This window comes from Actinia tenebrosa, unplaced genomic scaffold (assembly GCF_029948245.1).
Source record: "Actinia tenebrosa isolate PJP-AT-01 unplaced genomic scaffold, QUT_ActTen_1.0 PGA_scaffold17__23_contigs__length_9995812, whole genome shotgun sequence".
NCBI lineage: Eukaryota > Metazoa > Cnidaria > Anthozoa > Actiniaria > Actiniidae > Actinia > Actinia tenebrosa.
The window spans coordinates 7,567,303-7,594,970 of NW_028292577.1; the positions used below are offsets into that span (position 1 = coordinate 7,567,303).

Here is a 27,668-nt window from a genome sequence, read left to right on the forward strand (position 1 = left end):
ATTTATACTTCCAATATGCTAATAAGTGTGACGTCAAGTAAGGTATTTGAGTGTTCTTGTTGTAACTAGTAATATACTAAATGCTGGCCATTTTGAAAATATAAATTTAAAATAGATTTCATGTAAACCATGAGTAAAATAATGATGCTTTTTAAATACTGTTTCTATGAACCAGTTCGATTTTGTTTATTTAATTAAGCCTTAATAGACGTCACACTTATTAGCATATTGGGAGAGTATAAACCTTCATAACTTAGAGACGCATCACTCAAATCAAGAAATATTTTGCCATTCAACTATTTCCTTCATGTAGAATCAGTAATGAAAGTATTGACGACGACGTCAACCGGAAGTGTAAAAAACTTTTCTTTAGGGTTCTGTTCATTGGATATTTCGTTCAAAAGATTGCCAGTAGACGCCGGAAACTACAAGGGAGCAAATTTTGTTGAATTTTCTATTGGATTTGGTGATTCTATCCCCCACATAAACAAGCAGTGACGTCATAGTAAAATAGGGCAATTGCTGTCAAGTCCCCACCCCTTGGCCGAATACCCCCCCCCCCCCCCCCCCCACGGGACTTACATTGATAGGTGCATTATGGGTTAGACTTTCAGATGGAGTACCAGAACAGTACTTCGCTGATGGAGTTGCCATTCTTGTCAGAGATGAAGTGTTGAAATACACGGTATCATCTATAGTATAAAGTGTAGGTAGGCTGCATTTTCATATGCATCTGTTTCAAAAATCGTTGTCGCAACCAGGAGAAAACCGTCGGTAATTTTGATTTCAATTAATTTGTTCGTGGTTCATGCAAGTGACTGTATCCGTACACACATAAATTATCCTGCTTCAGCCATAATTGAGAGATTGGTGGAGCAATGAAAATGCACCATATTATTTAAACAGTTTTAAAAGCTTTGATGTTGTAACCCAGTAGTTACTGTGATTGTAAATGAATTTTTGTAAGCCAGTAGCTACTGGAGTTGTAAAAGCTTTGATGTCGTAACCCAGTAGTTACTGTGATTGTAAATGCATTTTTGTAAGCCAGTAACTACTGGAGTTGTAAAAGTTTTTATGTTGTAACCCAGTAGTTACTGTAATATTGTAAATGGATTTCTGTAAGCCAGTAATTACTGGAGTTGTAAAAGCCTTGGTGTTGTAACCCAGTAGTTACTGTGATTGTATATGCATTTTACATTGACTTGAGCTTTTGGTCAAGCAATTCAATGTTTTTATCTTCTGTTTCAATTTCTTGTCTTTTTTCCTTTCTTTTTCTTTCTTATTGATTCTACCAGGAAATTCAAATTACTATTTCTTTAGAAAATATTTGAACAAAATTCCCTGACTTTTGTTGAAAATCGCAATTTTCCTAACTGAATAAAGAAATCCTTGGATTTTCCCTGACCCCTGGGAACCCTGCTTAATTTTATTGCTCAATAAAGGTAAAGAAGTACAGATTCATGAAAGTCAGGATTCTTTAATTTATTTCGCGTTTTGTTATTCTTATTGGAGTATCATAGGATACAATATTCATCTAAATTTATTTTGTCTAATTAAGTCCTAAACGGAAGTGACTAGCATGAGACTTAGAGTCCCGTTTGCGCTCTTCCATTGCGTAGTTGCGGCACTGTCTTACAGCATGTGCACGTATGATTCAAAAGCAAACAATGGAAATAAGATCTACTAGAGTGATTGCACTTGACTCGCGAAAAAGGAATAAGCCTAACATAAAGTCGTACAAACTGATTTCATTTTTTTGTTGCGGTTTTATTTTTTATAATACACACAACAAAATTTTTCGATTTTGATTGGTCAAGAGAAGTACAATTAAATCCCAAATTGTACTCTAGAGTCCCAATTCAGAGGCTCAATTTTGTTGAGTGTATTCTAAACAAACAAATAAAAAATCTTCTCGTACGATTCGAAATTTATAGATACTCGTGATGTTTCGAAAGTTCTCACCTATAAATTTCGAACTGTATTCGAGATTGTGTGATTTCCTATACCAATTAAACTATAAATTATACAGCTTCTCATTAATCCCATATAGGTAACTGTCCAATTATTTTCTTAATTAGACAGGTCTTGTTGATATGGGATTAATTAGGCAGCTATATAATTCATGCTCCCCAATCAAGAAATAATTAGACTCGAAAAATTCCTCTAACTGCTAAATTGAACTCGGCCTACGGCCTCATCCAAGTTTGGAAGTCCTCAGAATTTTCCTCGTCCTTAATTGGACAGCATGGAGTCCGATTAAATATACCAATCGATAAAAAAAATTAATAATATTCAATAGTCAATTATATTAACTAACTAACGCGGTTATTACAATAGCAAAATTTCATAAGATGTACATGAGTGTCTTGAATACACCGTGGTTGATCTCCATACGTATCTACACGACTTATTGCTCCTTTGATGCTGGGGACTCCACCTTTAAGTTGAACACTTGCCTCATAAAAGCCATCATTCGGTGATGTGAGGAATTGAATTTGATAAAGAGTATCCTTGATTAAGTTATTTTCATCCTTTTGACCAAGAACTACTCCACATGAATCGCATCTGTGGTCTTGGCTCGACTGTTGAAATGATTGTACTTTTTCATTGGGCAATTCCAAAAAGGCAGCTTTGATTTCCTTTAAAGAAAGTTTCTTGCAAAGTGTCTTTGATTTCTCTTCTCGTTCTATTAAGTTGTTTATAAAATTCACTACATAGTTCACAACTTGTTTTACTATTGAGCTATCCACAGGGACTCTTTCTAGGTTCATACACGGGCACCAGTGCTCTTCAACTCCAGCACTAGCGCATGTACGATTATGTGGGTCAATTGGAATAAAAAGGCTTTTTCCAAATTTTATTTCTTTTGGTAGTTTAGGATAGGATAAAATATGCTGAAGGCTGGCATATATGTCAAAGGGTGTGGTCAATAGCTTGGCATTTCGCTGCACGTTCTTGTACAGTTGTGGATACTTTTTAGGAAACCACGTGGGAAAAGTGATTGACATGTATGGCAGTCGTTCCTCTAGTTTTCCTTGAAGAGTTTTTCTCATGCTTCCATAACGAACACCATGATCTCCAAATATAAAAACAATACTTTCATCTAAATATGATTCTTTATCCATCGTTTTCAGCAGATCAGTAAGATCTTGATCTGCGTATTTCAAAGCATTCATGTTTCCATGGCTCAGGTCAGAAAACAGCAGAAAGGCAAATTTAGGGTTGTTAGGATAACTGCGGAACAGGCTCAAAAAATACTTCATTGTTACTTTATGGAGGGGCTGGTTGGTGGAGCAGTAATCCTTGCGGGCATGTTTACCGGCTTCAAACCAGAAAGGCCTTCCATAGTGATCAGTCGGTGGATTTGTAAAACCCTTCAATCGAAGATTAAATGTTCCCAGACCCGGTGAGTCTTCCGAGTACATTGTAACATACCCACGTTTTTTATAATCTCTAAAGACCCATCGCCAGTCATCCACGACCTTTGCGTTTGGCTTCGAGCGGCGTGCCTCGGGCTGTTCTTCCTCGGGGATTCCAGTGAGCATTGCACATAACTGGGCAGTTGTTCCATCACCAACGATGGTCTCTCCTAGAAAGAAAGACACCGCAACATTAACAGCAGACTTATTTAGGGTCTGTTTGCTAGGGAGGGGAGGATGGTATCAATCAATGCGTTCCTCATTTTTCTTTAAAACATTGCTGATACACTACTAGAGTAAACATGGATTCAACTTTCAACTAATTTGTTGAGCTGGAGTTCATGCAATGATCTTCAGTCAATGCCATTAAGCATCTGTAGCCTGAAGATCATCATAGAAACATGCATTGCAAAAACTATCATTATATATACTTAGCCCCGGGTTGACCCAATCTCTTGCTTTTCTCACCGTTAAAAGTCAGCTTCTTTACTTAGGTACGATTTGAAGATCCTACTTTATGAGATAACCCTACCACTTCGGGGCTAGCTGAACCTAGTAATGAGCTGTAATAGTGCAGTTATTACCTTCCAGAAAGACGGTTGGCCTTGTCTTCAAGTAACTTCTCGTGATGGGCATTTGTCTGACGAAATTCGCTGCTGACGTCGAGTCAAACATTATCATAGCAACATTTACTGGGATCCCTGCAGGTTGGACTTTTCGTTGTAGAACCTCTTGTTTTGGTGCAGTTTGCATATGGACTTCTGTTATCGAATCTTTGCTATCGGATCTTGTGATATCAACACGAACAAAATCTGCATTCACAGTTGCATTTCCTTCAAAAGATTCTTCTGTGAAGTCAACATTTAACATCGTTCAATACACAGTAAATATATTCCATATGCGTTTATGTTTGTAATTTGAAAACTGATGAGCCAATCAGGTTGTAGTTGGTCATGTGCCAGAAACACGTGACACGTCTGTAACACAAATATTTTAATTTCAGTAGTTTAAATCTAAGAACTTGCTAAACTGCTTGGCATCATTTAATTAAACCAACCAATTTCGTTGCCGACTTTTACGTCACCGTAGGGAAGATACTTCCCTCGTTGTACTTTAATTTCATTTAGCTGGTAAAAATTCCACAGGAGCGAGACCGGAAATGACAGGTATTTGATGACAACCTAAAGAGAATTAATTTACCTCTCAGTGAACGAAATGCAAATTTTTCTGTGCAGTTTTTTCCAACTTCAAGAAGACCATCGTTTTGAGGAATATCGGGGTGACTTTTTGACTGTAGGCAGAGATGGCTATTTTTGACACGCAGTGTGCCGTCCAAGACGTTGAACTTTGTTGAGCAGTTTTGCGCTAAGGAAACGTGGTTGGTTTCATCTGTTGACAAATTAAGGGTGAATTTACGTTTGTTTTGGGTTAGGGAGGGGGTGGGGGTGGGGGTGGGGGTGGGGATTGATTTTGAGTTTTCAAGTTCAGCACCAGTTAACAAAGATATACAAATAGATGGTAAAATGAATTGAAAATTTGCCCCAGTCTGAATGACATCAGCCTTCTCGGGCAACTCTCGTTTTTCAATGTTCGCGGTCCTGTGTAAATCAGTTATGTACACAGTCTCTAGTCTCTCTCGCCAACTTTTGTACAAAGGGACCCCAAGTTCGAGTCCTGGTTAAGTGTTGCTTGCAAGGTATGCAAGAGATACTAGATTAATATTACTTACGGTTAACGTGCAAACAAAGACCACTAGAGTTGTGTTTTATGGCCTTGTCTGGAGTCATAGTGAACTGTATTCGACCAAGGCAGCAGTCGGAGTGGAAAACTACTTTTTCACCATCATTTGGATTTGCTTGGCCTCCAAAAGGATGAAGACATTTCTTGCTGCTCTTGTGCATTATGCAGCCACTAATGCCTGTAAAATAAGCCAGTTACAACTATTAAGGTAATTAAAATTATATATCGGTATAGGTGGGTACGAGTTTCTTTATGAAACCAATACAACGCACTGCGCCCAAAGCACTTAGGAATGGGCCATTAGATAAATGGGGAAGGGGAGGGGGGCTGCAGGAATTAAGGTAGGATTAAAATTTTTTTGTAAGTAGCAAAATTTTATTTGAGCTTGCTCGATTTTTATTTTCTGAAAGGCGACGATTGGGCGATTTTTTTAGGGAGTGTGGGGGGGGGGGGGGGGGGTCAGTTTACCCAACCCTCAATCAATAATGTAATGGTCGGTCCCCTAGAAACCATCTACCATAATCCTTTTATATCAAATTACTGTTTCATGTTTTAAATGCGGACCAGCTTTTAAGTTTTACGTTGTTTTATTGGTCTAGTTTTCGTGAGAATCATAAGAAATACTTGATATATCGAAAATTCAAAACAATCCATTAAATGGAGATGCTTCTACATCAAAATGTTTTATATATCAGTGTGGACCAGCTTTGAAATTGAATTTTACTGAGACCGCAGTCATTTAGACTTTTTTTCTGCCCATAATCATGAGTTTGATATTAAAATTTGCACACAAGCTGTATATGCTCGTACACGTTGCTAATTCAATGTTTACTCTCATTCCAGTTTACTCAGGCGCCAAATTATCAGAAATTAATTGAATTAATGAGAGAAAATATGGCCTTGTCACAATATTTTGACCCCTAAGTAAACTAAGACGAGGAAAACAATTGCATTAGCAAAGTAGTTTTTTTTGTATGAATAATGAGATTCTGCCGGAAAATTTCAGAAAAAAAGTATAAAAAAAACCACTAAAAATGTCATTGTTTGAATTTCCTTCGTTCTAGGCCAACAACTTATTAAAATAAGTGAAAATAAAGTACACCATTAGGGTTTATGTTAATCAAATTACGATATATGAAAAATCTTGTTAAATTAAGGCGCTAGTTTTGCGAAGCGAGCGATAATAAGATTGAGCAAAATTCGCTCTGAATAGACCGTTTTCTCAAGGCTGCGTGCGCATCCAAATTTAAGGAACTTGGCGGGCCACGATACCAGAACACGAGCTTTATGATGAGTATTATCATGCATTACTATGATAAAATAGATTGTTTTCCTCTTCAAATATAAAACTGTCTTCTCAATTTTATTGAATTTTCCTTTTTTTAGTTTTGTGGCCCGTCAAGTTGGATGCGCACACAACCTTGAGAAAACGGTCTATCAGTTGTGACCACCTTTACCAGGCCACGCATGCGCAATACCTTTGCACACTAATTTTATCCGTTTTTCCATCATTCTAATCATCGAAATCCCAGCAATCGAAGAGTTTTGAAAAATAAATATATATAGCTACTGCACTGAAGGTAAATTTGGTTTACTTATAAACTTTACTTGGCACGGACTGATAGTACAAAAGTTATTCTTCATAGCTATTCAAAACAGAAAGACCTTTGGTAGGAAAGGATGTTTATGGTTGGATGTTTATGGCCAATCCAAGATCTACGAATAACTGAAGCAAAACCCTTGAAAAAACAAGTGAATTTTGAGTTTTTATTTGCATACCTGGTTCAACTTCATAGACGTTCTTTCTTGCGTCTTGTTTTGAGTTCATAACGACGAGTGGTTCCGAAACGATTGAACTGAAGTCATCGCCTTTCGGGCGGCTGATAATTCTGTAAGCTACAGCAACTACGCCGTCTGCTTTAACTTGAAGAGTGTTATTCTCGAAAGAAGAATGTAGTTTACCGCAGTCAAGAGGAGGTGAAGGAACTATTAGACTTTTGACGCTTTTGTGGAATGGGTCAAGGACTGGTAACTTGCAAATGGGTTCGTTTACTGAATGCTTCTTGGCCGACAATTGCTGTAGGTAAGCTTGTATTTTTTCACCTCGTACGAGATGATAATCTAAGAGAAAATTGGCTCCAAAGTCTTTTGATGGCGCTTTTTCTTTGTGTTGAAAGAAAAGTCCAGTTAGGGTTAGTATCAGTCCCGTACACAGTATTGCCGTGAAAAACCGGCGAAATCGACGACGAATCAAGAAAGGAATGCCAACCAAACTACAAAGGACAACCAATACTAGATAAAACATCCTTGGCCCGAGAAGCTAGGAGTTTACAACCTCTTCACCTCAGCCATAGTTTCAATTGTCATCTTGTCCCTAGCTATGACGCTGATCACGTGGATTACCAACAGCTAGCCAGTCAGATATCGGCACTTTTTTCCATCAACGCGCACTCTTAAGATAAAAAAAGAAAAGAAAAGAGGAATTTCAATTTTAAATTAACTTCGATAAATAAGAGTGTCGAAAGATTACCGAGAACAGAGGCAATAGAGTTATTCCGCACAGGAGCATTAAAGACAGCAAATGCATACTTTTGGACCTTAGTATAGCAATTCGTTATTAAGATTGCCCAATAGAATATAGAATGTCCGACAAGCCAAACTAGAATTCAGAACTAAAGGATTCGTAGTATTCAATCATAAAGTAAATAATCAAACGAAACCGTTCAAAAATTCACCCTGGGTATCTTTCGAATGAATTTATTTATTCAACTAGAGCGAACATTACCATTATTTTTCTTCCAGAGCTGAGCAGCGCCAGACTGATTGGAGTGAAAAATACCTCTTCCCTGAAATGATCCTTTTTAAAGTTGATCTAGACTTTTACTAGACTCTTATGCAGACGTTTCTTAGTTTGTCCGAAACGTTTCCCTATGCGTATTTATAGCGTGCAGCCCGACCAGTTCTTTGTAAAGAGCTGTTTTCAATAAAGTATTGGATTCTAATGGTCTAAAAAAGCTAACGGAGGTATAAAAATTGTTTTTTGTTTGAGTTTTATTTCGACTTTGAATTTCTGGCATTGGGGTTGCTGTGTTAACCTACGCCGCTCGTAAACTGGAAATTAGTCATGCACAAAATGGCGGACACTGAAGGTCTTCACCTATCAAATAGCCTGTACAAGCAAATGCGGATCTAGCGGGGGGGCAAAGGGGGACTGAAGCCCCACTTCAGCAGAAATGAAAAAACAATTCAAAACTGAAAAATTTAGATGCTTTTTTTTAATTGTTTTCCGTTGTGTTGACGGAAGAAAATCACAGATAGCTTTCCTCTAGGCTAAAAGCAAATTCCCCACACTCCCCCCTCCCCTCTTGGAAGCCGATGACATGTGCATATATTCGAATGCATTATTATCAAATTATCGCGACGAACACATGCAAGTGAAACTCAAAACCCGGCTGTATTCAAATTTCGACCTTTCATAATAAACTGTTGTATTATTTATATCTATGGCTTCAGTTTTGAAAGCTTCTGGTCAAAATTCCAACCGCCAAGAGAGCTAGATAATTTGCGTTCGGTCGGTTTTAGTAACCTTTCTTTCTCGCTTAAAAGTTCTAATGTGAACGCACATATCGGCACTGAGTTTGTCTTTAAATTGGTGGGTTTAAATTGACGTACTAGACAGGAGAACACAGAAATATATTCTGTACATTATTATCAGTATAGACATTTCCGTTGTAACACGTAAGCGGTCTGATTCATTCGTCCTGAAGGCGGTAAAAAAACACTGACGGTTTTATAGTGTTGGGGAAAAGGGCTTTGTTTTTAGTATAGACATTTCCGTTGTACGGTCAGATTCATTCGTTCAGAAGGCAAAAAACACTGTTAAAAAACAGAACCCTTTTCCTCTAACGCTATCCGCCAGTGTTTTTTACCTTCTGAACGAGCGAATCACGGACCGCTTACGTTACAACGGAAATGTCAGTAAAATAATACTCAGGTTTGCTTTCGTAATTGCAAGAAAGATATTTACAGTCGTATCCTTCATTTCAATCACCCCTATCCTCAAGTCCGTATTTTCTCGGGTTCAGTCAATGTATTGGACCATACCTTTCTTAAAGGAAGAAATATAATACTCTGAAGACCAACCTATTTTCGAAACAGCTTTTCCAGGAAGCTTAAAACGCTGAACACGCTCTTCAATGTTAATGCTCCACAATGACGCCAGTTTCTAAAGAGAAATGTGACACCTAAAGTCCTCTACAAACATTACGTTAAAAAACTGGTTTGATTGGCTTGCTATTTGAACTTTCGTTCAACGGTCACACAACACTCACGCTTCTTGACAAATCATTTATTACTGGAACTTTTCTTGTTCTTTGATATCCCTCTCCGAAAATTCCGAAGCCTATTTAAATTTTACTCAAAATAAGAAAGGACTAACTGAAATTCTGGTTCATAATCATTGAAATGAAGAAAGATTTAAGAAACAGCAGAACTGCTAGGGATGTCTCACGCGATCCCCAGTGGACTCGGGAAACTATCAGTCTTGAGGGCAGCTAAGGGATGCCTTAGGAGATCCACAGGGGACTTTGGGATGTGAGAGACACTAATAGTCATGTGAGTCGCTTATAGTCATAAGAGTAAGCCAGGGACAGGGGACAGTAAAGAAAGTCCAAGGGGACTCAGGGACTGCAAGACAGGGACAAACGACACCATAGGCCAATAGAGCTGAAGATGGATGTGATATCTATATCAGGTGCTGGAATTTCACTATTTGATGTGAGGTAATGTCTAGCCATGCTCACACTCTCACATAGCTTTACTTTTGGTTATTAATATCAAAAGAATCAAGGAAAGAATCAAGGAAAGATGCAGATTGAGGTAAAATAAATAGTAAACGCCTCACCTAGAATTTCAAAGAGTTGAAGAAAGCATACAGAAATCGCTTACTAGTGCCGTTTCGTCGACATATATATGTTCAAATTTCTACCAATTTGAAGACTCGTAGGTTGAACAATTCATGTTAAGAAGCACTCTTCAGTGAATATGAAGGAAAACTAAAGCCAGACTTCGACTTTCTGAGGTATTTATTTGCCATAAAGAATGGCCAGAAAGTCACAATATTGAGCAAAACTATAAGCATGATAAACGATCGAAGCCGTGTGTGTCAGTTCTGAAACATCGATTTATTACAGGATTCGCTTCAAAACTCAATAAAATAACAAAGAACTAAACAAAATACAAACTGGAAGCAAAATATAAGGTCGATTACCCATCTTACCAGTTAAATTGAGCATTTTAATAGAGCGAAATACTTTAGTCTCTGCGTAAAGGCACAACTGGGGCACTTGGGGCACAGGGTAATATCCTCGAACTAGTTCGCCAAAGGCAGTTTGATTCACTATGACAACGTTCAAGAAGAGCCGAAAGAACTTTTAAAAAATGAATTCCCCTTCCTAGGGATCATTCTGATGAAGTTATTTCGGGATTTCGAGTTGAAAAAGACAGTGAAAATAAACTAATAAATAATGGCTGAACTTTTCTTCACTGACAAATATCAGCTTCAATTTAAATCTCGAGATTGCATGCTATTGACATCTCATAAAGCCATAAAATTGTAAAACATTCATCTAAACCGTACTAATTTCAAGTAATAAGTATAATTTGTACATAAACTTACCTCGAAGAAGAGCAAATAGAGCAGAATATAGATGGATGTTTACCTAGCATGCTTTGCGCGCCGTATTATTATGCACGTGCACTAGGTTTCGATTCTTTGAAAATTTACTCGTGACAAACATTTTCTCTACTTTTTCCCCAAACCAAAACAACAGCCGTACGCCTATTAAAATGTATGTGCATCCATACTCATGGGCAATTTTTGCACTATTATCATGGAACGGTCGAAATGTGCTGTACGAATGAATGCGTATGAAAATATAGAAATCGTTTTGAAAAGCGGAGTGCTTCTGTAGGCTTTACTACGGTTTGCGATCTATCGTGAAGCGTGACGCGCCAAACTCGTTTTTATGAGTTAATATATCCCAGACGTTTGGCACAAATAACTGTCAAGTTTGACATGTGAAACTTTTACGATGGCGCCGACAAACTTTTATTTTGCACGTGGAATGTGCGAAGTTTTATCTAGTCCGTTCATTTGTTGCGAAGATGGCGACGGTAAAGGTTAAAATATTGTACGGTCCTTCCTACGAAAGATGCAAAGTTTTAAACTTTTGATCGAAAAGAGTTCCTCGCCACTGCTGGGCTTTGATTTATTTTCCAAAAGACTTGATCAAGCAGTTTGGAATGATAGTGAAACGCAATACAGAGACGACGAAGAAACGTTCTTAACTAATACTTTTGAAATTTCCACCGCGATTGAATAAAGATTGTTCTTCATAGCTTTCTCAAAACTGCTTCCAAATTTTGCTTAGGCCTAGGGCAAACGCTTTCACCAGAGTTAATATAGGCGACTCTATTAACTCTGCTTTCACCTAAGCGGAAACACTTCTAAAGAAAACCGCCACTAATTGGGGGCAGTAAGTTAACTTTTGGCTCCTCAAACTTTGACGTTCGGCGCTTCAAACTCTTCGTATGTTTCTCGATATCGTGGGAGCAATCAATTGTTCTTTAATTTCCTGAATAGAAGTTATCCTTTCTGAACAATAGTTTCCAATAATACTTTATCGTCAAATGATAATATACTTGGTAATGGATCTACGCATAATTAATAGAGGGGAATTAACTATGATCTACGTCGCCTGTTTCTCGATACTGTATTTCTTTTAAAACCACTTTGAAACTGTGGAAGGCCTACTCGCAATTGCATACTCATATCTAAACCATCTAGGTAGTGCTGCACCTGAATGAAAATTGCGACCATAAATGTTTGTACGAATCATAATTACTCGGAATTTCGCGCAAACTTTTAACGTTTCACTCTGGGACACCGGTAATGTTTTCATGTGAAAACATATGAGGCGCCGAACATCAGATTTTGGTCATCCAAAGTTAACGTACCGTCCCCCAATTAGTGGCGGTTTTCTTTAGAAGTGTTTCCGCTTAGGTGAAAGCGACAGTAAGCACAAGCATAAGAACACGTCCTCGCTATAGCTGACATAAGGCAACATAAGCAGAAGCATAAAAAGATGGAGATTGCTTTGATAATAATAATAATAATAAAAACTTTATTAATGTCTCTAATCTTCTAGCCGGGCACAAGTGCCCTACCAATCGGGGAGATCCTTGTGCTTATGCTTTAATATGCTTGTGCTTATGTCGCATTGAGGACGTCAACCGTCAACAGAGAAGTGAGTGGGCTTGGTACGCTTATGTCTGTGTTTATGCTTATGCTTGGCGCTAGTGAAAACCACGCTTAAAAGTTTCACATGTCAACTTAATAACTATCATAAAAACAAGTTTGGCGCGTCACGCTTCGCGATAGATCGCAAATCGTAGTAAATTGTGTACGAACAAGTCGACTTAGGTCTAGACGAAGAGTATTTTAAAAAGGATATATACATAATATAGTCTTCAAAGTATAGAGTCGCCATGACGTTTGAGTAAGATTTTAGCCTGCGTCACATCCGGAATTGTCTTCGTAAATACCAGTATTTACGAAGACAATTCCGGATGTGACGCAGGCTAGTGAGATTTCCACTAAAAAACTGCCATGCTTTTCACTTCGTACTGACGTGACCTGCTTCTGACCTGCTTCTGACCTGCTACTAACAAAAAAGATAGGTGCTTAACGATTGTATGTGGCGACTGCAGAGTCGTGAAAGTCGAATGCTTATGAAATCGAACATTTATAATGAATCATGTTAGTCACATACGGTATTTTGTGGTGGTTTTGAAATGATTGTGAGTAAAGAATTTAATGGATAATGACTGTGCGTGTTGGACAAAAACTGAACTCTCACGGGTTCGGACTGCGGAATGTCGTGCGATATGAGGGATAGCACTGAAAAGTGACCTTATTCGAAATTACCAAACAATATTTTCTGAAGCCAAAGAGGCTTAATTATTCTCCGACGGAAGAGACTCAATTCTGATATGTCCCCTTACACGCGGCTTTTGTTTTCCCCAGTACATTTGTTTTCGCGTCTTGTGTCGGCTGGGAAGTGTCGGCTTTTAAAAACACTGGCCTAAAATTTGAATAACACTTACAAAACCTTTCATTTGACCTACAGAAATACTAAATGAAAGCTGTGATAAATAATATTGATAAATTTTATGAAAATAGTTTACTTACTTGAATTATCAACCTTCCGAACTAGCGAAACCAACAAGGTCGAACCACGAGGCTTTATCGATCGCTCGTCATCCCTTCGACTCCCGTTGTACATCAGTTACAATTAAATTCGGTAGTAGCGAGATTTAGTTTCCGAAGTTCATCCACTGATGGAGAACTTGACTGGCTTTTTGCTGATTTATTTGTTGTGTTGCTTAGCTCGATTAGCTTTCTGGTAATCCATGCCGTCTTAGCTTTTATTTCATCTAATTAATTAATGTCATTTGATGTAATTATTTCGTGTGTGGTATAAATAATTAAACTATTCAAACTGGCCATTAAATCCCACAGCGAAAATGATTTAATGACATGCAAGAGTATATAATGAATAACCTGCAATGACCCCTAGAGTTAGTTGCCCTAACGGCGTGATGAAGAATATAAAACCTGACAACTAACTGGTAGAGTGGTAGGAGGTCCGGGAGCATTTAGCTCGTTCGAACGAGCCGACACTAAAAACGTCTGCACAGCAGGCTAGGGAGCATTGGACTTTAGTCTGGCTCTAACAGTGCGGACACTCGAACCATCAACACTTCAAAGCTTCTTGACATTTTTTCAAAACTATCCAATCACAGCTCTCTGTGCTAGAAAGAAAGGAATCAAACGTTTTTAGGCGCCATCCAATCACAGTAAACGGCGAAAAATATTTAGATGCCTTATTTTTAGCTCACTGTGTGTGAACTAATGAACTGAGTATGCAAAACTGTGGCACAAAGTGCAAACTTTCAATAATTTACAGAAATAAAACAAAAATATCGTTTATTGACGAAGTAGCTGTTATGAAATAAAACTTTACGGCAACAATAACACAAGAGACTCTGAAATCGCACGAAAAATGTTGCAACCTCTGTAAGAATCTGGCTTCTGATTGGATGATTTGGAAAATGTTTAAAAAACCTTGAAGTGTTCATAGTTCTAGTGTTCGCACTGTCATAGGACAGTTGCATGATGGCGTCATTGACCAAATGTTTTGCTTTTCTCATGAGGGAATATAAATTTAAATACGAAAGAAAATTTTAGAAGCATTATGGGTAGGAGTCAATGGACGCCATCATGCAAACATCCTATTAGATCATTCTTCAGGAATAAGAATAGAACGAAGGTTTTAGGAACAGCCTATTTTTCTTCCCCCTCCCACCCTCCCCCTTTTTTCATCCAACGTCTTTTAACAACAACAACAACAACAACTTTATTTTGAACCACTCTCTTATAGGATATACAGCATTTTTTTAAAATATATACAATATAGATAATTTATAAATGATTTAAAAACACAGTTATTTATAGTATATATACCAAGGCAGATAAATGAAAAGAAGGTACAGGTTGTCTGCAATAACCACAAGGCTAAGTAAAAACAGACAGCCCGTTCTATGTTATTAAGGAAAGATGATTTTAAGTTAGATGGCACAAAGTATAGTGTTTGTTACTGATATAATATTTTTGGCACTAAATTAAGTATTAAATAAGCAGAGAAAAAGATATAAATAAATATTAATAATAATAAATTATGAGGATATTCAATGATTAATATTTATTTAAGATATTCTCGATTATTGCTTTTTTAAATGAGGTCCTGGAGAGAGCCTTAGTATTTTCATCAAGAGAATTCCAGATTTTTACTCCTTGAAATCGAATATTAAAGATTGCATAATTTGTTCTTGTTTTCGGTAAGGAATAGCTTGACTTTGAAGATAATCTAGTATTATATTTATGAATGTCTTTAATCTTAGTGAAGAAATTATTGAAAACAGGTGGCAAGATAGAATGATGATACTTATACATAAAGACTGATATATAGAGGAATGTGATATCATTTAGTTTGATGATTTCTAATCTTTTAAACAGGGGACTGGACTTTTCATCAAAACTTTTGTCTCTCCGGATCTATGCGAAGTTTATCGATTGGTTCCGAAGTTATGTATTCAGCACTTTTGGGCTTCCTGTGGTGTTACGGACGGAAAATAAATTCATAGCCGACTTCTCATAGCCTTGATTTCATAACTTAGCTCTGTCTTGCCTGCCATATCACGATTGATTATTATGTTACTATAGCTAATCCAGAAATATTTCCTAATAATATTATTTAGGTTATTTATTTACCAATTGTTTAAATCGTGGTTAAAGCTGTGTAAATAAAAAATACCATAAAAAAGAATCGATTCGAATTAATCGATTCAAATCAGTTTAATCGAAGGAAAATAAGTTGATTGTCAGAAACTCTACTGAAACTATAAATGAGTATATGTTCTCTACGTTAGCAACTAATTTCATACAACACCTTGGACAAGTATTCACAGGTCTCTATCACTGCAAGCTCACCGTTCGTCTCGCTTCGATGCAAAGGCACGACTACCTTTCAATGTGATGGTGATGGTGTAAAACCTCTATTATTTCAAAAAGATCTTAATTCTCAAACCAGCCGAAAGTTAGAATTCTTTATTGGAGTTTTAACGGATAGCTCGTGCTGCCCGTGGTCTGATTCTTAGTCAGTACGCGCGCACTTTCGACCCAGTGTCCTGTCATTCTTACTGCGCATGCTCATTAATTAATTATTACGGTTATTTACAATAGCAAAATTTCATAAGATGTACATGAGTGTCTTGAATACACCATGGTTGATCTCCATACGTATCTACACGACTTATTGCTCCTTTGATGCTGGGGACTCCACCTTTAAGTTGAACACTTGCCTCATAAAAGCCATCATTCGGTGATGTGAGGAATTGAATTTGATAAAGAGTATCTTTGATTAAGTTGTTTTCATCCTTTTGACCAAGAACTACTCCACATGAATCGCATCTGTGGTCTTGGCTCGACTGTTGAAATGATTGTACTTTTTCATTGGGCAATTCCAAAAAGGCAGTTTTGATTTCCTTTAAAGAAAGTTTCTTGCAAAGTGTCTTTGATTTCTCTTCTCGTTCTATTAAGTTGTTTATAAAATTCACTACATAGTTCACAACTTGTTTTACTATTGAGCTATCCACAGGGACTCTTTCTAGGTTCATACACGGGCACCAGTGCTCTTCAACTCCAGCACTAGCGCATGTACGATTGTGTGGGTCAATTGGAATAAAAAGGCTTTTTCCAAATTTCATTTCTTTTGGTAGTTTAGGATAGGATAAAATATGCTGAAGGCTGGCATATATGTCAAAGGGTGTGGTCAATAGCTTGGCATTTCGCTGCACGTTCTTGTACAGTTGTGGATACTTTTTAGGAAACCACGTGGGAAAAGTGATTGACATGTGTGGCAGTCGTTCCTCTAGTTTTCCTTGAAGAGTTTTTCTCATGCTTCCATAACGAACACCATGATCTCCAAATATAAAAACAATACTTTCATCTAAATATGATTCTTTATCCATCGTTTTCAGCAGATCAGTAAGATCTTGATCTGCGTATTTCAAAGCATTCATGTTTCCATGGCTCAGGTCAGAAAACAGCAGAAAGGCAAATTTAGGGTTGTTAGGATAACTGCGGAACAGGCTCAAAAAATACTTCATTGTTACTTTATGGAGGGGCTGGTTGGTGGAGCAGTAATCCTTGCGGGCATGTTTACCGGCTTCAAACCAGAAAGGCCTTCCATAGTGATCAGTCGGTGGATTTGTAAAACCCTTCAATCGAAGATTAAATGTTCCCAGACCCGGTGAGTCTTCCGAGTACATTGTAACATACCCACGATTTTTATAATCGTTGAAAATCCATCGCCACCTGTCAACTGGCCTGGCTTTAAACATAGAACGTCTTGCTTCAGGCTGTTCTTCCTCGGGGATTCCAGTGAGCATTGCACATAACTGGGCAGTTGTTCCATCACCAACGATGGTCTCTCCTAGAAAGAAAGACACCGCAACATTAACAGCAAACTTATTTAGGGTCTGTTTGCTAGGGAGGGGAGGATGGTATCAATCAATGCGTTCCTCATTTTTCTTAGAAAAAAACATTGTTGATACACCACTAGGATGAATATCGATTCAACTTTCAATGGTTTGTTGAGCCGGAGAAAAAACAAGACAAGATTTTATGCAGTATCTGTGCATAATGATCTTCAGGCTACAGAGTTTAATGCCATTATAAAAAAAACTTTACAAAATCTCCAGGGTTGCCCCAATCTCTTGTTTTTCTCACCGGTAAAAGTTAGAATCTTTAAGGTACGATTTGAAGATCCTAATTTATGAGGTAACCGTACCCCTTCGGGGCTAGTTGAGCCTAGTAATAGGGTTACACTATCTTCTACAGGATTGAATAAAAATTGTTATCGATCAAATAGTGCAGTTATTACCTTCCAGGAAGACGGTTGGCCTTGTCTTCAAGTAACTTCTCGTGATGGGCATTTGTCTGACGAAATTCGCTGCTGACGTCGAGTCAAACATTATCATAGCAACATTTACTGGGATCCCTGCAGGTTGGACTTTTCGTTGTAGAACCTCTTGTTTTGGTGCAGTTTGCATATGGACTTCTGTTATCGAATCTTTGCTATCGGATCTTGTGATATCAACACGAACAAAATCTGCATTCACAGTTGCATTTCCTTCAAAAGATTCTTCTGTGAAGTCAACATTTAACATCGTTCAATACACAGTAAATATATTCCATATGCGTTTATGTTTGTAATTTGAAAACTGATGAGCCAATCAGGTTGTAGTTGGTCATGTGCCAGAAACACGTGACACGTCTGTAACACAAATATTTTAATTTCAGTAGTTTAAATCTAAGAACTTGCTAAACTGCTTGGCATCATTTAATTAAACCAACCAATTTCGTTGCCGACTTTTACGTCACCGTAGGGAAGATACTTCCCTCGTTGTACTTTAATTTCATTTAGCTGGTAAAAATTCCACAGGAGCGAGACCGGAAATGACAGGTATTTGATGACAACCTAAAGAGAATTAATTTACCTCTCAGTGAACGAAATGCAAATTTTTCTGTGCAGTTTTTTCCAACTTCAAGAAGACCATCGTTTTGAGGAATATCGGGGTGACTTTTTGACTGTAGGCAGAGATGGCTATTTTTGACACGCAGTGTGCCGTCCAAGACGTTGAACTTTGTTGAGCAGTTTTGCGCTAAGGAAACGTGGTTGGTTTCATCTGTTGACAAATTAAGGGTGAATTTACGTTTGTTTTGGGTTAGGGAGGGGGTGGGGTGGGGGTGGGGGTGGGGGTGGGGATTGATTTTGAGTTTTCAAGTTCAGCACCAGTTAACAAAGATATACAAATAGATGGTAAAATGAATTGAAAATTTGCCCCAGTCTGAATGACATCAGCCTTCTCGGGCAACTCTCGTTTTTCAATGTTCGCGGTCCTGTGTAAATCAGTTATGTACACAGTCTCTAGTCTCTCTCGCCAACTTTTGTACAAAGGGACCCCAAGTTCGAGTCCTGGTTAAGTGTTGCTTGCAAGGTATGCAAGAGATACTAGATTAATATTACTTACGGTTAACGTGCAAACAAAGACCACTAGAGTTGTGTTTTATGGCCTTGTCTGGAGTCATAGTGAACTGTATTCGACCAAGGCAGCAGTCGGAGTGGAAAACTACTTTTTCACCATCATTTGGATTTGCTTGGCCTCCAAAAGGATGAAGACATTTCTTGCTGCTCTTGTGCATTATGCAGCCACTAATGCCTGTAAAATAAGCCAGTTACAACTATTAAGGTAATTAAAATTATATATCGGTATAGGTGGGTACGAGTTTCTTTATGAAACCAATACAACGCACTGCGCCCAAAGCACTTAGGAATGGGCCATTAGATAAATGGGGAAGGGGAGGGGGGCTGCAGGAATTAAGGTAGGATTAAAATTTTTTTGTAAGTAGCAAAATTTTATTTGAGCTTGCTCGATTTTTATTTTCTGAAAGGCGACGATTGGGCGATTTTTTTAGGGAGTGGGGGGGGGGGGGGGGGGGGTCAGTTTACCCAACCCTCAATCAATAATGTAATGGTCGGTCCCCTAGAAACCATCTACCATAATCCTTTTATATCAATTACTGTTTCATGTATTAAATGCGGACCAGCTTTTAAGTTTTAAGTTGTTTTTTTGTTATAGTTTTCGTGAGAATCATAAGAAATACTTGATATATCGAAAATTCAAAACAATCCATTAAATGGAGATGCTTCTACATCAAAATGTTTTATATATCAGTGTGGACCAGCTTTGAAATTGAATTTTACTGAGACCGCAGTCATTTAGACTTTTTTTCTGCCCATAATCATGAGTTTGATATTAAAATTTGCACACAAGCTGTATATGCTCGTACACGTTGCTAATTCAATGTTTACTCTCATTCCAGTTTACTCAGGCGCCAAATTATCAGAAATTAATTGAATTAATGAGAGAAAATATGGCCTTGTCACAATATTTTGACCCCTAAGTAAACTAAGACGAGGAAAACAATTGCATTAGCAAAGTAGTTTTTTTTGTATGAATAATGAGATTCTGCCGGAAAATTTCAGAAAAAAAGTAAAAAAAAAAACACTAAAAATGTCATTGTTTGAATTTCCTTCGTTCTAGGCCAACAACTTATTAAAATAAGTGAAAATAAAGTACACCATTAGGGTTTATGTTAATCAAATTACGATATATGAAAAATCTTGTTAAATTAAGGCGCTAGTTTTGCGAAGCGAGCGATAATAAGATTGAGCAAAATTCGCTCTGAATAGACCGTTTTCTCAAGGCTGCGTGCGCATCCAAATTTAAGGAACTTGGCGGGCCACGATACCAGAACACGAGCTTTATGATGAGTATTATCATGCATTACTATGATAAAATAGATTGTTTTCCTCTTCAAATATAAAACTGTCTTCTCAATTTTATTGAATTTTCCTTTTTTTAGTTTTGTGGCCCGTCAAGTTGGATGCGCACACAACCTTGAGAAAACGGTCTATCAGTTGTGACCACCTTTACCAGGCCACGCATGCGCAATACCTTTGCACACTAATTTTATCCGTTTTTCCATCATTCTAATCATCGAAATCCCAGCAATCGAAGAGTTTTGAAAAATAAATATATATAGCTACTGCACTGAAGGTAAATTTGGTTTACTTATAAACTTTACTTGGCACGGACTGATAGTACAAAAGTTATTCTTCATAGCTATTCAAAACAGAAAGACCTTTGGTAGGAAAGGATGTTTATGGTTGGATGTTTATGGCCAATCCAAGATCTACGAATAACTGAAGCAAAACCCTTGAAAAAACAAGTGAATTTTGAGTTTTTATTTGCATACCTGGTTCAACTTCATAGACGTTCTTTCTTGCGTCTTGTTTTGAGTTCATAACGACGAGTGGTTCCGAAACGATTGAACTGAAGTCATCGCCTTTCGGGCGGCTGATAATTCTGTAAGCTACAGCAACTACGCCGTCTGCTTTAACTTGAAGAGTGTTATTCTCGAAAGAAGAATGTAGTTTACCGCAGTCAAGAGGAGGTGAAGGAACTATTAGACTTTTGACGCTTTTGTGGAATGGGTCAAGGACTGGTAACTTGCAAATGGGTTCGTTTACTGAATGCTTCTTGGCCGACAATTGCTGTAGGTAAGCTGGTATTTTTTCACCTCGTACGAGATGATAATCTAAGAGAAAATTGGCTCCAAAGTCTTTTGATGGCGCTTTTTCTTTGTGTTGAAAGAAAAGTCCAGTTAGGGTTAGTATCAGTCCCGTACACAGTATTGCCGTGAAAAACCGGCGAAATCGACGACGAATCAAGAAAGGAATGCCAACCAAACTACAAAGGACAACCAATACTAGATAAAACATCCTTGGCCCGAGAAGCTAGGAGTTTACAACCTCTTCACCTCAGCCATAGTTTCAATTGTCATCTTGTCCCTAGCTATGACGCTGATCACGTGGATTACCAACAGCTAGCCAGTCAGATATCGGCACTTTTTTCCATCAACGCGCACTCTTAAGATAAAAAAAGAAAAAAAGAAAAGAAAAGAGGAATTTCAATTTTAAATTAACTTCGATAAATAAGAGTGTCGAAAGATTACCGAGAACAGAGGCAATAGAGTTATTCCGCACAGGAGCATTAAAGACAGCAAATGCATACTTTTGGACCTTAGTATAGCAATTCGTTATTAAGATTGCCCAATAGAATATAGAATGTCCGACAAGCCAAACTAGAATTCAGAACTAAAGGATTCGTAGTATTCAATCATAAAGTAAATAATCAAACGAAACCGTTCAAAAATTCACCCTGGGTATCTTTCGAATGAATTTATTTATTCAACTAGAGCGAACATTACCATTATTTTTCTTCCAGAGCTGAGCAGCGCCAGACTGATTGGAGTGAAAAATACCTCTTCCCTGAAATGATCCTTTTTAAAGTTGATCTAGACTTTTACTAGACTCCTATGCAGACGTTTCTTAGTTTGTCCGAAACGTTTCCCTATGCGTATTTATAGCGTGCAGCCCGACCAGTTCTTTGTAAAGAGCTGTTTTCAATAAAGTATTGGATTCTAATGGTCTAAAAAAGCTAACGGAGGTATAAAAATTGTTTTTTGTTTGAGTTTTATTTCGACTTTGAATTTCTGGCATTGGGGTTGCTGTGTTAACCTACGCCGCTCGTAAACTGGAAATTAGTCATGCACAAAATGGCGGACACTGAAGGTCTTCACCTATCAAATAGCCTGTACAAGCAAATGCGGATCTAGCGGGGGGGCAAAGGGGGACTGAAGCCCCACTTCAGCAGAAATGAAAAAACAATTCAAAACTGAAAAATTTAGATGCTTTTTTTTAATTGTTTTCCGTTGTGTTGACGGAAGAAAATCACAGATAGCTTTCCTCTAGGCTAAAAGCAAATTCCCCACACTCCCCCCTCCCCTCTTGGAAGCCGATGACATGTGCATATATTCGAATGCATTATTATCAAATTATCGCGACGAACACATGCAAGTGAAACTCAAAACCCGGCTGTATTCAAATTTCGACCTTTCATAATAAACTGTTGTATTATTTATATCTATGGCTTCAGTTTTGAAAGCTTCTGGTCAAAATTCCAACCGCCAAGAGAGCTAGATAATTTGCGTTCGGTCGGTTTTAGTAACCTTTCTTTCTCGCTTAAAAGTTCTAATGTGAACGCACATATCGGCACTGAGTTTGTCTTTAAATTGGTGGGTTTAAATTGACGTACTAGACAGGAGAACACAGAAATATATTCTGTACATTATTATCAGTATAGACATTTCCGTTGTAACACGTAAGCGGTCTGATTCATTCGTCCTGAAGGCGGTAAAAAAACACTGACGGTTTTATAGTGTTGGGGAAAAGGGCTTTGTTTTTAGTATAGACATTTCCGTTGTACGGTCAGATTCATTCGTTCAGAAGGCAAAAAACACTGTTAAAAAACAGAACCCTTTTCCTCTAACGCTATCCGCCAGTGTTTTTTACCTTCTGAACGAGCGAATCACGGACCGCTTACGTTACAACGGAAATGTCAGTAAAATAATACTCAGGTTTGCTTTCGTAATTGCAAGAAAGATATTTACAGTCGTATCCTTCATTTCAATCACCCCTATCCTCAAGTCCGTATTTTCTCGGGTTCAGTCAATGTATTGGACCATACCTTTCTTAAAGGAAGAAATATAATACTCTGAAGACCAACCTATTTTCGAAACAGCTTTTCCAGGAAGCTTAAAACGCTGAACACGCTCTTCAATGTTAATGCTCCACAATGACGCCAGTTTCTAAAGAGAAATGTGACACCTAAAGTCCTCTACAAACATTACGTTAAAAAACTGGTTTGATTGGCTTGCTATTTGAACTTTCGTTCAACGGTCACACAACACTCACGCTTCTTGACAAATCATTTATTACTGGAACTTTTCTTGTTCTTTGATATCCCTCTCCGAAAATTCCGAAGCCTATTTAAATTTTACTCAAAATAAGAAAGGACTAACTGAAATTCTGGTTCATAATCATTGAAATGAAGAAAGATTTAAGAAACAGCAGAACTGCTAGGGATGTCTCACGCGATCCCCAGTGGACTCTGGAAACTATCAGTCTTGAGGGCAGCTAAGGGATGCCTTAGGAGATCCACAGGGGACTTTGGGATGTGAGAGACACTAATAGTCATGTGAGTCGCTTATAGTCATAAGAGTAAGCCAGGGACAGGGGACAGTAAAGAAAGTCCAAGGGGACTCAGGGACTGCAAGACAGGGACAAACGACACCATAGGCCAATAGAGCTGAAGATGGATGTGATATCTATATCAGGTGCTGGAATTTCACTATTTGATGTGAGGTAATGTCTAGCCATGCTCACACTCTCACATAGCTTTACTTTTGGTTATTAATATCAAAAGAATCAAGGAAAGAATCAAGGAAAGATGCAGATTGAGGTAAAATAAATAGTAAACGCCTCACCTAGAATTTCAAAGAGTTGAAGAAAGCATACAGAAATCGCTTACTAGTGCCGTTTCGTCGACATATATATGTTCAAATTTCTACCAATTTGAAGACTCGTAGGTTGAACAATTCATGTTAAGAAGCACTCTTCAGTGAATATGAAGGAAAACTAAAGCCAGACTTCGACTTTCTGAGGTATTTATTTGCCATAAAGAATGGCCAGAAAGTCACAATATTGAGCAAAACTATAAGCATGATAAACGATCGAAGCCGTGTGTGTCAGTTCTGAAACATCGATTTATTACAGGATTCGCTTCAAAACTCAATAAAATAACAAAGAACTAAACAAAATACAAACTGGAAGCAAAATATAAGGTCGATTACCCATCTTACCAGTTAAATTGAGCATTTTAATAGAGCGAAATACTTTAGTCTCTGCGTAAAGGCACAACTGGGGCACTTGGGGCACAGGGTAATATCCTCGAACTAGTTCGCCAAAGGCAGTTTGATTCACTATGACAACGTTCAAGAAGAGCCGAAAGAACTTTTAAAAAATGAATTCCCCTTCCTAGGGATCATTCTGATGAAGTTATTTCGGGATTTCGAGTTGAAAAAGACAGTGAAAATAAACTAATAAATAATGGCTGAACTTTTCTTCACTGACAAATATCAGCTTCAATTTAAATCTCGAGATTGCATGCTATTGACATCTCATAAAGCCATAAAATTGTAAAACATTCATCTAAACCGTACTAATTTCAAGTAATAAGTATAATTTGTACATAAACTTACCTCGAAGAAGAGCAAATAGAGCAGAATATAGATGGATGTTTACCTAGCATGCTTTGCGCGCCGTATTATTATGCACGTGCACTAGGTTTCGATTCTTTGAAAATTTACTCGTGACAAACATTTTCTCTACTTTTTCCTCAAACCAAAACAACAGCCGTACGCCTATTAAAATGTATGTGCATCCATACTCATGGGCAATTTTTGCACTATTATCATGGAACGGTCGAAATGTGCTGTACGAATGAATGCGTATGAAAATATAGAAATCGTTTTGAAAAGCGGAGTGCTTCTGTAGGCTTTACTACGGTTTGCGATCTATCGTGAAGCGTGACGCGCCAAACTCGTTTTTATGAGTTAATATATCCCAGACGTTTGGCACAAATAACTGTCAAGTTTGACATGTGAAACTTTTACGATGGCGCCGACAAACTTTTATTTTGCACGTGGAATGTGCGAAGTTTTATCTAGTCCGTTCATTTGTTGCGAAGATGGCGACGGTAAAGGTTAAAATATTGTACGGTCCTTCCTACGAAAGATGCAAAGTTTTAAACTTTTGATCGAAAAGAGTTCCTCGCCACTGCTGGGCTTTGATTTATTTTCCAAAAGACTTGATCAAGCAGTTTGGAATGATAGTGAAACGCAATACAGAGACGACGAAGAAACGTTCTTAACTAATACTTTTGAAATTTCCACCGCGATTGAATAAAGATTGTTCTTCATAGCTTTCTCAAAACTGCTTCCAAATTTTCCTTAGGCCTAGGGCAAACGCTTTCACCAGAGTTAATATAGGCGACTCTATTAACTCTGCTTTCACCTAAGCGGAAACACTTCTAAAGAAAACCGCCACTAATTGGGGGCAGTAAGTTAACTTTTGGCTCCTCAAACTTTGACGTTCGGCGCTTCAAACTCTTCGTATGTTTCTCGATATCGTGGGAGCAATCAATTGTTCTTTAATTTCCTGAATAGAAGTTATCCTTTCTGAACAATAGTTTCCAATAATACTTTATCGTCAAATGATAATATACTTGGTAATGGATCTACGCATAATTAATAGAGGGGAATTAACTATGATCTACGTCGCCTGTTTCTCGATACTGTATTTCTTTTAAAACCACTTTGAAACTGTGGAAGGCCTACTCGCAATTGCATACTCATATCTAAACCATCTAGGTAGTGCTGCACCTGAATGAAAATTGCGACCATAAATGTTTGTACGAATCATAATTACTCGGAATTTCGCGCAAACTTTTAACGTTTCACTCTGGGACACCGGTAATGTTTTCATGTGAAAACATATGAGGCGCCGAACATCAGATTTTGGTCATCCAAAGTTAACGTACCGTCCCCCAATTAGTGGCGGTTTTCTTTAGAAGTGTTTCCGCTTAGGTGAAAGCGACAGTAAGCACAAGCATAAGAACACGTCCTCGCTATAGCTGACATAAGGCAACATAAGCAGAAGCATAAAAAGATGGAGATTGCTTTGATAATAATAATAATAATAAAAACTTTATTAATGTCTCTAATCTTCTAGCCGGGCACAAGTGCCCTACCAATCGGGGAGATCCTTGTGCTTATGCTTTAATATGCTTGTGCTTATGTCGCATTGAGGACGTCAACCGTCAACAGAGAAGTGAGTGGGCTTGGTACGCTTATGTCTGTGTTTATGCTTATGCTTGGCGCTAGTGAAAACCACGCTTAAAAGTTTCACATGTCAACTTAATAACTATCATAAAAACAAGTTTGGCGCGTCACGCTTCGCGATAGATCGCAAATCGTAGTAAATTGTGTACGAACAAGTCGACTTAGGTCTAGACGAAGAGTATTTTAAAAAGGATATATACATAATATAGTCTTCAAAGTATAGAGTCGCCATGACGTTTGAGTAAGATTTTAGCCTGCGTCACATCCGGAATTGTCTTCGTAAATACCAGTATTTACGAAGACAATTCCGGATGTGACGCAGGCTAGTGAGATTTCCACTAAAAAACTGCCATGCTTTTCACTTCGTACTGACGTGACCTGCTTCTGACCTGCTTCTGACCTGCTACTAACAAAAAAGATAGGTGCTTAACGATTGTATGTGGCGACTGCAGAGTCGTGAAAGTCGAATGCTTATGAAATCAAACATTTATAATGAATCATGTTAGTCACATACGGTATTTTGTGGTGGTTTTGAAATGATTGTGAGTAAAGAATTTAATGGATAATGACTGTGCGTGTTGGACAAAAACTGAACTCTCACGGGTTCGGACTGCGGAATTATGATTTATCAGGAATGTCGTGCGATATGAGGGATAGCACTGAAAAGTGACCTTATTCGAAATTACCAAACAATATTTTCTGAAGCCAAAGAGGCTTAATTATTCTCCGACGGAAGAGACTCAATTCTGATATGTCCCCTTACACGCGGCTTTTGTTTTCCCCAGTACATTTGTTTTCGCGTCTTGTGTCGGCTGGGAAGTGTCGGCTTTTAAAAACACTGGCCTAAAATTTGAATAACACTTACAAAACCTTTCATTTGACCTACAGAAATACTAAATGAAAGCTGTGATAAATAATATTGATTAATTTTATGAAAATAGTTTACTTACTTGAATTATCAACCTTCCGAACTAGCGAAACCAACAAGGTCGAACCACGAGGCTTTATCGATCGCTCGTCATCCCTTCGACTCCCGTTGTACATCAGTTACAATTCGGTAGTAGCGAGATTTAGTTTCCGAAGTTCATCCACTGATGGAGAACTTGACTGGCTTTTTGCTGATTTATTTGTTGTGTTGCTTAGCTCGATTAGCTTTCTGGTAATCCATGCCGTCTTAGCTTTTATTTCATTTAATTAATTAATGTCATTTGATGTAATTATTTCGTGTGTGGTATAAATAATTAAACTATTCAAACTGGCCATTAAATCCCACAGCGAAAATGATTTAATGACATGCAAGAGTATATAATGAATAACCTGCAATGACCCCTAGAGTTAGTTGCCCTAACGGCGTGATGAAGAATATAAAACCTGACAACTAACTGGTAGAGTGGTAGGAGGTCCGGGAGCATTTAGCTCGTTCGAACGAGCCGACACTAAAAACGTCTGCACAGCAG

General features: G+C 37.9%; 3 protein-coding genes across 13 annotated transcripts in view; 1 reads left to right on the forward strand and 2 right to left on the reverse strand.

The window, feature by feature from the left end:
• Positions 1-1,461: 1,461 nt before the first annotated feature.
• LOC148910403 (uncharacterized) lies at positions 1,462-13,632 on the reverse strand. Of its 6 annotated transcripts, none has more exons than XM_089031815.1 (7): positions 10,837-11,146; positions 9,303-9,384; positions 6,939-7,611; positions 5,149-5,337; positions 4,620-4,808; positions 4,004-4,267; positions 1,462-3,589 (listed from the first exon to the last, which is right to left on the reverse strand). In XM_089031815.1, the coding sequence occupies exons 3-7, from the start codon at positions 7,462-7,464 to the stop codon at positions 2,313-2,315; spliced, it is 2,445 nt and encodes an 814-aa protein (XP_088887941.1). In that variant the 5' UTR covers positions 7,465-7,611; positions 9,303-9,384; positions 10,837-11,146; the 3' UTR covers positions 1,462-2,312. The 6 variants fall into 6 exon arrangements, with proteins under 6 accessions (XP_088887941.1, XP_088887937.1, XP_088887942.1 ...); XM_089031811.1 differs by having other exon boundaries at positions 9,264-9,384; XM_089031816.1 differs by lacking the exons at positions 9,303-9,384; positions 10,837-11,146 and adding an exon at positions 13,411-13,632.
• Positions 13,633-14,622: 990 nt separating this feature from the next.
• On the reverse strand, positions 14,623-27,377 carry LOC148910404 (uncharacterized). 4 transcript variants are annotated; one of them, XM_089031820.1, is made up of 6 exons: positions 27,162-27,377; positions 20,665-21,337; positions 18,876-19,064; positions 18,342-18,530; positions 17,726-17,989; positions 14,623-17,275 (listed from the first exon to the last, which is right to left on the reverse strand). In XM_089031820.1, exons 2-6 carry the CDS (start codon positions 21,188-21,190, stop codon positions 16,011-16,013), a joined length of 2,433 nt encoding a protein of 810 aa, XP_088887946.1. In that variant the 5' UTR covers positions 21,191-21,337; positions 27,162-27,377; the 3' UTR covers positions 14,623-16,010. The 4 variants fall into 4 exon arrangements, with proteins under 4 accessions (XP_088887946.1, XP_088887944.1, XP_088887945.1 ...); XM_089031818.1 differs by lacking the exon at positions 27,162-27,377 and adding an exon at positions 24,571-24,692; XM_089031819.1 differs by lacking the exon at positions 27,162-27,377 and adding an exon at positions 23,037-23,209.
• Positions 23,263-27,668, forward strand: part of LOC116299307 (uncharacterized) — a 36,784-nt gene continuing 32,378 nt past the window's right edge. The window contains exon 1 of one of the 3 annotated variants that reach the window (XM_089031822.1): positions 23,263-23,771. Coding sequence is in view for 1 of the 3 variants with exons in the window: in XM_089031821.1 (XP_088887947.1) it covers positions 23,625-23,674 (50 nt within the window). In the remaining 2 variants the exon portion in view is untranslated. The remainder of the gene's footprint in view (positions 23,772-27,668) is intronic. The other 2 variants (XM_089031821.1, XR_016120075.1) reach the window with 2 other exon arrangements.